Source organism: Haliotis cracherodii, unplaced genomic scaffold, assembly GCF_022045235.1.
Source record: "Haliotis cracherodii isolate W230 unplaced genomic scaffold, xgHalCrac1.p SCAF_17, whole genome shotgun sequence".
In the NCBI taxonomy this organism is placed as follows: Eukaryota; Metazoa; Mollusca; class Gastropoda; order Lepetellida; family Haliotidae; genus Haliotis; species Haliotis cracherodii.
This window is the reverse complement of record NW_027266272.1, coordinates 17804385-17816857: the sequence shown is the minus strand read 5'-3', so window position 1 is coordinate 17816857 and position 12473 is coordinate 17804385. Positions and strand designations below refer to the sequence as shown.

General features: G+C 38.0%; 1 protein-coding gene across 1 annotated transcript in view; it reads right to left on the bottom strand.

The window, feature by feature from the left end:
* LOC139464929 (protein C-mannosyl-transferase DPY19L1-like) overlaps positions 1–12473 on the bottom strand; it is a 48879-nt gene that overhangs the window by 28917 nt on the left and 7489 nt on the right. Inside the window, exons 2-3 of the mRNA XM_071246530.1 lie at positions 11816–11840; positions 975–1062 (exon numbers count right to left, since the gene is read on the bottom strand). Coding sequence (XP_071102631.1) covers positions 975–1062; positions 11816–11840 — 113 coding nt within the window. The remainder of the gene's footprint in view (positions 1–974; positions 1063–11815; positions 11841–12473) is intronic.

Sequence of the window (12473 nt, the reverse complement as noted above, 5' to 3'; positions counted from 1 at the left end):
ACTAGAATGTAACCAAATAAACAGCTGTGTACCATCAACCTGGGAAAGGGCCTACACATAAACAAGTATACAAACTCCTATTGCCGCCATGACCATAACATGAGATGCACCTTAAAGCAGTGCGCATGTAAAGGAAAGTAAAGTGTGCTCGTTTTGGTTTTATTTCCATTTTAAAAAAACTTAATCCTAATACTTAAAAACAATGTGATCCAATATAGCATACAGTTACCTCCCTTTACATGCACACTGCTTTACAACTCATGGGCGGATACAGCTTTTTGGAAAAGGGGGGGTGTGTGCACAATTAAGATCAATTTATTGTCTTTGGTGGTAATTTATACAGAAATAAAGATTTTTTTCGAAATAAAAAGGGGGGTGAGCCTCCCCGCAACCCCCCCCATCTGTATCCGCCCATACAACTTCAATGCACATCTCGTGTCATGGCGGCAATAGGAGTTTGTATACTTGTTTATGGAGACACTTTCCCAGGTTGATGGTGCACAACTGTTTACTTGGTAACATACTAGTTAGAACAAGCCCATAATATATTTTCAAAAGTCATTGCCTGAGAACCAATTACCGTATTCGACGTAATAAGCGGCCCGCTCTAATAAGCGCCCAAGGCGATATTTGCTAATATATTGGTTAGTGAACAATCCCAATTAGCACCTCTTCCGATTGATCAATGTACAAAAGATCTATTTATTCGCGTATGATACGCACTCGTGTTTTATTTACACCCTTAATTATGGGCAATTTAATTTTGGAAAAATATATGTCGCATATAAACATTTCAGGCTGTCAGCATAAACCACGAAATTTATCTTTCAACTCTGTTTTTTTCACCAAAATAATATTCTAATAAGAGCCCCCTTTTTCTAATTTTGAGACCGCCCTGGGCACTTATTACGTTGAATACGGTATTTTATTTTTTTTAAGCCTTAAGCATGTTAAGCAGTAGCTCATTGTCTTACCATCTCCGTCCTGAATGCCAGCTCCCTTTCAAGCGTGGACAGATGGGAGAAGTGGCGGTCCTTCTCAAACATGGTGGCAATGTGGTTCCTACAACACAAGATCACAGATGAACAGGATAAAAAAAAGTTTCAAATTTTGCACACTGCTCATTGCTCATGAGGCACTTATCCCACCCAGCCCTCAGATTCAACAATGCATGCTTGTATCTAGTCCTGCACCATGACCGTGGAATATATTTATTTTATTAAAAAATAATAATCTAGAAATGCATACAAAAGCAAGTCTAGCAAGCTCAAACTAGCTCTATTCCACTCTGAAATCAGCATAGGTACATTTTTTTTATATTTAGAGTCAAGAAGGATATTGTGTAATATAAGATTTCAGAGACTAAATGTTAATCTAGCTTGTATCATGTATGGATCTCTTGGTAATACCATAGTGACTATCCAGTGTTCAAACTAAGTACGAATGATAAGGGGTCCTTAAAAACTAGGGGGCAAGGGTGGCCCAGTCGTCTAAGGTGCCGCGATTGCTGTGCAGAGTTGCGTCCCTTGGGCACGCCGGAAACCTATGATTGTGGGTTCGAATCCCGGTTCGCCCTGATTATGTTTCTAGGTTTGTCAGCACCATACTCATGCTCATGGGTTTCACTTAAGTGATAAACGTCTGAGACCTGCATCACTTCGGGCTTTCCTCCCACATTAAGCTGACACGCCGCAATATCACTGTAATACTGTTAAAAGCGGCATTAAACCCAACTCACTCACTGTTAAAATCGAGAGATTTAGGGGTCCCCAGATTCAAATAGCATAGGCGCAAACCTCAAGGACTTCCGGAACCACATAATTCCGATCACTGCTGTCACTGCAGGGTTAGAAACTAACAGTTTTTGTCCACTAGTCCTTAGGATACCTTTACTATTGGACAGTTTGGTAAGGACTACAGGACTAGTGCCAATTTCTAACGCTGCACTGAGATCACTCAGGCCTGGCAACAGTCAGCTCCTGTTTATGCCCCAAACCAGAACGATGTCACTTGGTGATTGATGCTTTGCCAAGGCAGTCCCAGAGCTTGTAACAACATTCCCGTCAACATCAAAAGTGCCAAGGATATTAACCAAGTTAACATGGTTAAGGGACTGTTAAAAACCTATTTGTTCCAATCAGCCTACAACGCTCACTGAACTCTCTGTTTGACCGCCAGACTCATGCAAAAGCGCCTTTGCGATGTTCCAAGCTGGAAATTGGCTTTATATTATTATTATTATTATTATTATTTTTATGGGAATATAAGTCTGCAGCAAATGACTAATATTATGGCTATACAGAGGTAACTTGTATATCACTGACAACAGTGCCAATAAAGTGGAAGAGACAATAATGTACTCCTAATCAAAAACAAAATTAATATTTTTCCAATTTGACTGCCATGGACAGTTACTTTAGAATCCTAGATAAATCCCTGGGTTGTCAACAAGGACATGTCAAAGGTCCTTCCTCAATTTAACCAGCCTTAGCTTTGTAGACTTTCGGAGCCTGTTTAGTCAGTTGTAATATCATGTATCAGGAGGAATGTTATTTTTATTGTATCGCTGCTGCTCCAACAGACTGCTAGTTGAAACCCAATCATACAAATGACTTGTATTTGTTGTCAAAATGCTTAACTTGTGAAAAATGAAATACAAACACTGGCAACTAAATCAAATCAACACTTGTAAATAATTTCCAAATCAACAAAAATATCAGCACAAATAATCTTAAATATTTTTCACATCTCTACACATGTTAAAGCCTGATCAATACATTGGCTTAGTTTATGGTTCAAAATGAAGTGCAAACATAGCAAATGCAGCCTCAACATGAGATCCACATGTCGTTTCAATTAATGTACGATCAGATTATTATACTCGATCAGGGCAAAATTCTGAATATGTCCTTTGTCCTGCTAGTCCTGAACCATGTATTATTTGAACTCTGTGACTGGCATCTTTAGAAGTTAGTAAGTAACAGTAAGGAAAAGATATATTATGGGTGACAACTTCTTTATTCTATTATGATGTGACTTTTTGGTATAGATCCTTATACCCTTGAGAACGGGTAGCATCATAATCATCATAATAACAAAGAAGTTGTCATCCGTAAAAAATATTTATTCCACAAATAGTTTTCTTTTCGTCTTCTATCATATTCAAAGTCAATATTTCATTGTCTCTATTGTTACTGTGACATTGCTTTCATCTAAATCAGCAGGGAGTCAAAATGCACTCCCATTTCATCAATAAATATGTTCAACAGAGTTCAAAGGTCTCCATGTGCACACCTGGTGCAAACCAATACTATGCTACTCAACTGTTGTTAAGAATACCCAAACACTTCACTACATAATGCAACAAGAGCATCAATGTATGAAATATCTAGTTTAAATAAAAATGAGGTCTATAAATAGAAATCAAGATAAAAAACTCCAAAAAATAAGTAAAAGTTTGGTGAGGTGAAATGGGGGATTAATGTTGCGTCCAAGATTATTGCACTTAAATAGCAACATACATCATGCATATAGGTGCACATGTGTGTGCGCATTTGTGCGTGCATGCGTGCAGTATACTGTATCCAAGCCGCCCAGCCCTTGTTTTAGCCCCTTAATGCCGAGCACCAGGCAGGGTAAGTACCATCTCTTAACATCTTTTGGTGTGACACAGCCTGGGATCGAGCCCCGGACCTTCCGCACTCGGGCGGATGCTCCATCACTAGACCACGGAGGCAGTCTCAGCCATATGGTCTGTAAAATAATAGAGATTGGGACAGACAATCTAGTGACTGACATCATGAGCATCGATCTACAAAATGGGATGCTCTCTGGGTGGATGCTCCATCACTAGACCACGGAGGTGGTCTCAGCTATATGGTCTGTAAAATAATCAAGATTGGGACAGACAATCTAGTGACTGACATCATGAGCATCGATCTACAAAATGGGATGCTCTCCGGGCGGATGCTCTATCACTAGACCACGGAGGCGGTCTCAGCTATATGGTCTGTAAAATAATTGAGATTGGGACAGACAATCTAGTGACTGACATCATGAGCATCGATCTACAAAATGGGATGCTCTCTGGGCGGATGCTCCATTACTAGACCACGGAGGCAGTCTCAGCTATATGGTCTGTAAAATAATTGAGATTGGGACAGACAATCTAGTGACTGACATCATGAGCATCGATCTACAAAATGGGATGCTCTCCGGGCGGATGCTCCATCACTAGACCACGGAGGCGGTCTCAGCTATATGGTCTGTAAAATAATTGAGATTGGGACAGACAATCTAGTGACTGACATCATGAGCATCGATCTATAAAATGGGATGCTCTCTGGGCAGATGCTCCATCACTTGACCACGGAGGCAGTCTCAGCTATATGGTCTGTAAAATAATTGAGATTGGGACAGACAATCTAGTGACTGACATCATGAGCATCGATCTATAAAATGGGATGCTCTCCGGGCGGATGCTCCATCACTAGACCACGGAGGCGGTCTCAGCTATATGGTCTGTAAAATAATTGAGATTGGGACAGACAATCTAGTGACTGACATCATGAGCATCGATCTACAAAATGGGATGCTCCATCACTAGACCACGGAGGCAGTCTCAGCTATATGGTCTGTAAAATAATTGAGATTGGGACAGACAATCTAGTGACTGACATCAGAAGCATCGATCTACAAAATGGGATGCTCTCCGGGCGGATGCTCCATCACTAGACCACGGAGGCGGTCTCAGCTCTATGGTCTGTAAAATAATCGAGTTTGGGACAGACAGTCTAGTGACTGACATCATGAGCATTGATCTACAAAATGGGATAGGATGACATGCATCAACCAAGTCAGCGAGTTTGACCACCCGATCCCGTTAGTTGCCTCTTGTGACAAACATTGATTGCTGAAGACCTATTCTAACCAGGGCCTGCATTAAATAAAGAATAAGAATTTAGAATATCCTTATAAAACATTGAGTAGTTTAGTATTTGACATGACTACAACCAGTGAAAAACATCAATAAGTTAAAAGATCAATTATTAAGCTAGGGAACACATGGCACAATTTCAACATCAGTAATGGTCACATCTGTTACAAGAAGATAGCCACATCTTGTAAAAGAATAAAATCAATGCAACAATCAATAACCTCACTTGTCTTGTCTAAATACACATATCACTTTTTTTTCTGTCATTGTGACAAATTGTACCAATAATCAGCTATTAACGAGTTTCAAACAGATGCCAGATAGTGGAATACAAAAAATACAACAGAGATAGAACAGTTTTAACCCACTAGTCCTTATGATGATCATATAGCAAAACCCTTAAAAAGGGCAAATTTCTACTAGTCCTTGGGATACCTTAACTATTAGACAGTTTGGCAAGGACCACAGGACTAGTGATAATTTCTAAAGCTGAACAAACAGGCAAAATCAACTAATGCAGTGAAATAACTATAACTATCGTTACAACACGTACAGCACTCGTAGATAAGTCCAAGCAATTATTTTTCTTTCTTTTTAGAGTGCATGCCATACATTGGGAGAAAACATGAAGCCAAACCAATTTATTTCATTCTTTTAACATATTTAAAGACAACCCTACTCCAAATTTAGCAATAGTAAAATACATTAAAAAAAAAGAATAAATAAAATTTAATATTCTTTTTAAATGCTGTGCTTGATTGTATCCTTAAAAAAGGAAATACTGTATTTGACGTAATAAGCGCCCCGCTCAAATAAGCGCCCACGGCGACATTTGCTAAGATATTGGCTAGTGAACAATCCCAATTAGCACCCCTTCCGATTGATGAATGTACACAAGACTTACTTATTCGCGTATAATACGCACTTGTGTGTTATATGCACCCTTAATTATGGGCATTTAATTTTGAAAAACATAACTGTCGTACATAAACATTTCAGGCTGACAGCATAAACAACGAAATGTATCTTTCAACTCTGTTTTTTTTTATGCCAAAATAATATTCTAATAAGAGCCCCCTATTTCCTTTTTTGAGAACACCCGGGGCGCTTATTACGTTGAATACGGTAACATTTTTCATGTGTTTTTTTTGCATTATTGTTAAAATGTTTCTCAAAGAAGATCTTTAAGACAGGAAATAGCCTGACTTTATTTCGACTTTATCTGGCCTGTGGGTCGGGTAAATAGTGATGACAATTAAATAAATTCACTGATTATGATGACACACAATCAGTCACGTCACACATTGTAGCCTCTTAATACAGTCAACTCTTAGGACAAGCATAGGGGCCTGGGATACCCATTTTTTCCTGGAAGACACATGGGGATCCATGATTGATGATCTTTCACTGAGGCCCTAGTTTTTAACACATTAGACAAGGTTATATTCTTAATTGGTTTTCAAATTCTGTCGACCCTTATGAAATGTGGAAAAAGAAATCATAACAATTTTTACGGATTATTATTGAGTATTTATTCACATGTTATCATTCACATTAAATATATTTTTTGTTTGTATTCAATGTTTGTAATCCCATGGGTTGAGTCTATTGGGTATCCAAAAATAAACAAATATACCAATTATAGAAATCAATTTTCTTAAAAACCTGTTTGTGGTGACAGTTTGTGCAGCATTCACTGCAGCTGAATTCATACAGAAGTGATTCCTGCGTTCGATCCACAAATAAAAAATAGCGGCGCAACATATCGCAAAGAACAATGAAGAACGAAGCATGGTTCTTCATGATAAAACATTGCTCTATCATGACATCATTTCTGGAGATTCGAACGTGCTCACAACTTGATGACGTCTTAGATTGGACGACGTTATTTTGAAAGGAGAGTGTCAAGTGAGTTGTTTGTTATAGATGTAGCTGGGCAACGTAGAAAAAGGCAATGATCGCATTCAAAAATGGGAGAGATATGACAGATAACTGACGCGAAAATTGTGAGAATATCTGGGAAATACCAAATTTAACCCCCTGATCATGAAATGGAATCATTCAACATTGCCGAGGTCGGATTGCATTCAGGGAGTCTTCATTATCTAAATAGAGGTAAATGTTATTAATGTTTGTTTGTTTGTTTATTTGTTGTTTAACGCCGCACTCAGCAATATTCCAGCTGTATGACGGCGGTCTGTAAATAATTGAGTCTGGACCAGACAATCCAGTGATTGACATAATGAGCATCCATCTACGCAATTGGGACCGATGACATGCATCAACCAAGTCAGCGAGCATTACCACCCGAACCCGTTAGTCGCCTTTTATGACAAGCATAGTCGCCTTTTACAGCAAGCATGGGTTGCTGAAGACCTATTCTAACCCGGATCTTCACAGGTCAAATAAAGCTTGTACATATCATTAACATCCTTACAGAGGCTGTGCACAAAATTAAATTTTGATCTCTTATATAAGAAATAAACGACTGCAGAGAGAATAAACCATAAGGGGTGTTTATTTCTAAAATAAAGATCTGCAAAGACAAACAGGCATGCAAACTGAAAAAGCTACTTTGGGTTCTTAAGCATGGTGTCAGCGTTAGAAACTGGCACTAGTCCTGAAGTCTTTACCAAACTGCCCAATAGTAAAGGTATCCTAAGGACTAGTAGAAACTGGCCCATTTTAAAGGTTTTGCTATATGTTATCATTATAAGGACTAGTGGACAAGATGTGTTGTTATTCCATGAGTTATTGATATGATTGACATCATGTGTATTTGTGAGGTGAGGTGAAATTGGGTTTAATGTCGCATCCAACCATGTGTATTTGTACATGAGCAATACAAAATCAATTGGGTATTGATTTATTTTGCATATGTTGCGTAAATACACAGCATATCTGGAGCTGTGTGTAAAGAGTGAGTGAGTGAGTGAGTATGGTTTTATGCCGCTTTTAGCAATATTCCAGCAATATCACGGCGGGGGACACCAGAAATGGGCTTCACACTTTGTACCCATGTCGGGAATCGAACCCGGGTCTTCGGCGTGACGAGCGAACGCTTTAACCACTAGGCTACCCGACCGCCCCTCTGTGTAAAGAACTTATTTACCACAAAACAATTGTTGTGCATCAAATATGCTAAAATACAACACAACATCATCACATTAAAATTCTGTTTTGAAAAGAAATAAAGAAGAAGAAAAAAATCTGAAGCATGTTTTTCATTTTATATTTGTTCCACCTACCGACCAGGACATTTCACATAAACATTTCATACAAATAAACTGAATGGCTATATACAAAGGAGGCCCTGAAAACCATCTCCTCATATGGTAATGTGATAGATTAAGTGACTAATGAAATGACAGCTGTTTTGTTGAAATTGTGATTAGGCACACTGTTTTTGACTTCCTATATTGCAAGATATGTGATATGTGTCCACATTGATGGTAGGTGCAGAATACCTCATGCCTTATCGAGAAAAGGCCACGACATTAAAGGCATGCTGTACCTGTGATCATCATGTGCTCAGAAATCTACAATAATAATAATAATATTAATAATAGCAGTCGGTCTATATTGCACATATTTCCAGACCACTAAGGGACAAGATTAAAGCACTTTTTATTACCCTGGTTATTGGATCAATATGCACTCAAGAATCATTCTCAGCTCCCTGGGGAGTATACAACCCAAGCTGCCTGTTAGGCAATAGTAGGTTAACAACCACATTGCCGACTCATCCTTCCTGGTACCCATTCACTGCTGGGTGAACAGAGGCCCATATTTGAACAAAGTCACTTGCCCAAGGAGACGTCACATGTGTTACATGTGCTTCAGTGTGGGGCAGGACTGAAGCCCTAGAAAGGCGGTCACCCATCCAAGGATTCCCCGCAACTGTCGTTGCTTAACTTCACCTGATTTGTGACCTGTGCAACAGACTTATTGTAGGGGTGTGGTATTTGGCAGTGTACATTGTATCAAACTCAATCTCATTAAAATCAGATCTTAGTTCTCGCTACCGCTTTGTTTAGCGGTAGCGAGAACTAAGATCTGATTTTAATGAGATTGTATCAAACTCTGATGATCGTAAGAAGCAAATGATTGAGGTGCTCATAAAATGTTGACCTTGGTAGTGACCTTGATATAGAGTGACCTCCCTTGGCATGACAGATTAACTTTAATAATATGAAAGACCCAAAATGTAGACTCTTTATTTTCTTAAGTTTGTTTAAAGACTCAATGTGAAACTGTTGAAATGCAGATTAATACACCAAGTAATTGGGAATACAGGTAGTCGTCCAAACTCCATTTTCAGATGATTTTAAAATCATTTTTCTCTCTTTCAAATGATGACAAATGATACAAAAGACTAAAAATACACAACATACAGCAATAATTCTAAACTGTCATTAATCTTAAATCATTATATTAAATTATTCATAAATCATGCCGCTAAATAAATGACAGAGAGCCATGCACATATATTTCGCTTTATCATCGTGATCACTGTTGCTCCAGTTGTACACAGCCTGGGGCCTCCCAGTCTCTCATGTCAAGTATCCTGTCTGGCAAGTTGAAGCTCTAGTTCTGCATTGTCACAGTAGCGATTGTATTCACAGGGGTATCCCCTTATTTGAATTGCTTGTGTGGTTGGGTAATGCATGTGCTTTACTCAACAACATGAATTAAATATTTGCATTCTTGAGTTTGGATGATATGTTCACAACTGAGTGAGTGAGTGAGTGAGTGAGTGAGTGAGTGAGTGAGTGAGTGAGTGAGGTTCTATGCCGCTTTTAGCTGTATTCCAGGAATATCACAACGGGGGACACCAGAAATGGGCTTCACACATTGTACCCGTGTTGGGAATCGAAACGTGTCTTTGGCGTGACGAGCAAACGCTTTAACCACTAGGCCCCTGTTCACAATGAAATGGCTGGACAAAAACATGATTTCATAGTAACAATATTTTGGAACAGTATTTTCAGGCTGCTCTAATATTGTTGTGATAAATATTGTGGTTGCAAAACCAAACTTTACAAAATATGTTCAATAAATACAGCTAATGAACTGTCAACATATTGAAGGTTTTGATATATGCATGGTTCAAACAAGTCAACTAAAAGAAACATGCATCAGCATGATCAGTAGCTGAAATGATCTATGTATTTTCCAGGTACCATATATCGCTGTGTATAAGGTGAGTTTTTCGTACCTAGAATTAGGGGGCTTCAACATGTTCAAGGGGGGTCGTCTTATACACAGGGTTGAAGAGTTTTGATGTATTTTCCCCAACACAAAGACATTACTGTAAACACGTAACACCGGAAACACCATGTCAACAAATCTGTATTGAAGTATGTAAACTAATCATGTAATTACACTGTCTGGTTATAAAAACAGTTCATTATATACTGCCACTAAATTCAACATATTCAAGCCCCTGCTTTTATTATTTATTGTTTATTAACTAAGACTAAATAGACACAACGAAGTCACAGTACAACATGTTTTGCAATGTCTTGCTCACAATAAGATTAACACTTTTCAGTGAAAACATCCAGACTCAGTTTACTTATTTTCTTTGCTTAAATACCAATAGGAGGATACATGGAATATAAGAGGGGAATAAAAAATCATTTTCAGAATGTTTCAGAAAAAAAAACCTACATAAATCCACATAGTGTTTAGAAGATAAATACCTTCAATCAAACTAAGGTGTGGTCTTATTTTGTGGTCTTATTAAATGTTTAATTTGTTGTTTAATGCTGCACTCTGCAATATTCCACCTATATGGAGGCAGTTCATGAATAATTAAGTCAGAGAAACCAGTGACTGATATTATGAGCATGATCCCGTAGGATGACCCTAGGATGTAAATAATCAAGTTTGGACCAGATAATCCACTGAGTGATATGAGCATCAATCTATGCAATTAGGATACGATGACAATTGACATGCATCAACAAAGTCAGCAAGTCTGACAATCGATACCGTTAGTCGCCTCTCACGACAAGCATAGCTGCCTTTTACAAGGATGGGTTGGTCAAGACCTATTCTAACCACTATCTTCACGATTAGCATAGGTTGCTGGGGACCTGGACGCCCAACCTTATTACCATGATTGTTTTGTTTGTTGTTAAACATGGCACTCAGCAATATTCCATCTATATGTTGGCAGACTATAAATAACTGGACCAGACAATTCTGTGATTGACATCATGAGCCTTGATCTACACAATTGGGAATGGGATACATGACATGCATCCACCAAGTCACCGAGCCTGACCACTTGATCCCGTTAGTCGCCTCTTCCAACAAGCATGGGTTGCTGAAGATCAATTCTAGCCTGAGTCTGCATGGAGGTATTACCATGAATACAACATCTGGTTGAATAATGGATTTCACAGCCACAATGTCAACCAGTACCAGATTGTTGACCCAATAACAATGTATATCGATACTGAACTAAGCATATCGTGTATAATTAAATTGAAAAATAATAGTCTAGTTTGTTTTAATTACTTAATTAACCATTCCAAACCTCCAGAAATGTGAATAAACTAAAATTTGCAGAACAGACCTTTCTTCTGACACTATTAGCCATTTTTAATAATGAATAAAGTATATAAAAAATCAAACTAGGACAGTGAATTGAAGTAACTTAGTCAGTTCCCAAAACATTTCCTTATCTATGACCAACGATTCTCTTAAGAAATCACTTTAAAAAATGTTTTGCACAAAATATTGATATTTTCATTTCAACCACAAACCCAATGTTTTCAACAAAATTAAATAAAAAAAGGTGATTAGAAAACAACAACCCACATCAATACCATCAATACCACATCTAGCAGCAAGGTAGGCTGTGCTTACCTGTGGGTGACAGCAATTCCAATGGCTGAAACAGAATAAAGCACATATGTAGACAATACCAGTACAGAGCTACAGATAAGCAGAGTATTTGCGTAAAATACCTCCCAAAAATATTCAGAAACCAATTACTTTCAAGCGTACAGAAACGCATGCATTAAATGAAAAACTCAAATGTATAAAAATAGTACGCGTAAATACCCAATGAAGATTTTTCAACATGCGTACAAAGTTGCTAATTTCCGAAGCACAATTACAAGCTAATATACTTTCAGAGTCAAGCCTATATATTTAGAACACTTATCATGGTTATATACATTTAAAACATCATTTCATTTTTTTTTAAATCTTAAAATGTTCACACTTTTTGGGAAAAGACCAACAGAATTATGAACAGATGAGTGCAAACATATTGGTTACCATATGAAAAATGTTATAACCCAATTAAAATAGAAACCCTAGAGTGAAAATTCAATTGCTCAAAAAGTTATCTGGAGCTCTGCAGTACATTGTAACTTGCACAACCTTAGCGACAGATGAAGCCCATACTCTAAAGTAAAGTATTCACTATTGCTTTGTCTTGTAGTAGTAAGCTCAGATAATAATGGTCTACATAGTAACACTAAAAATCTCCTGCAAGTGATACCAAGAGACAAGTTCG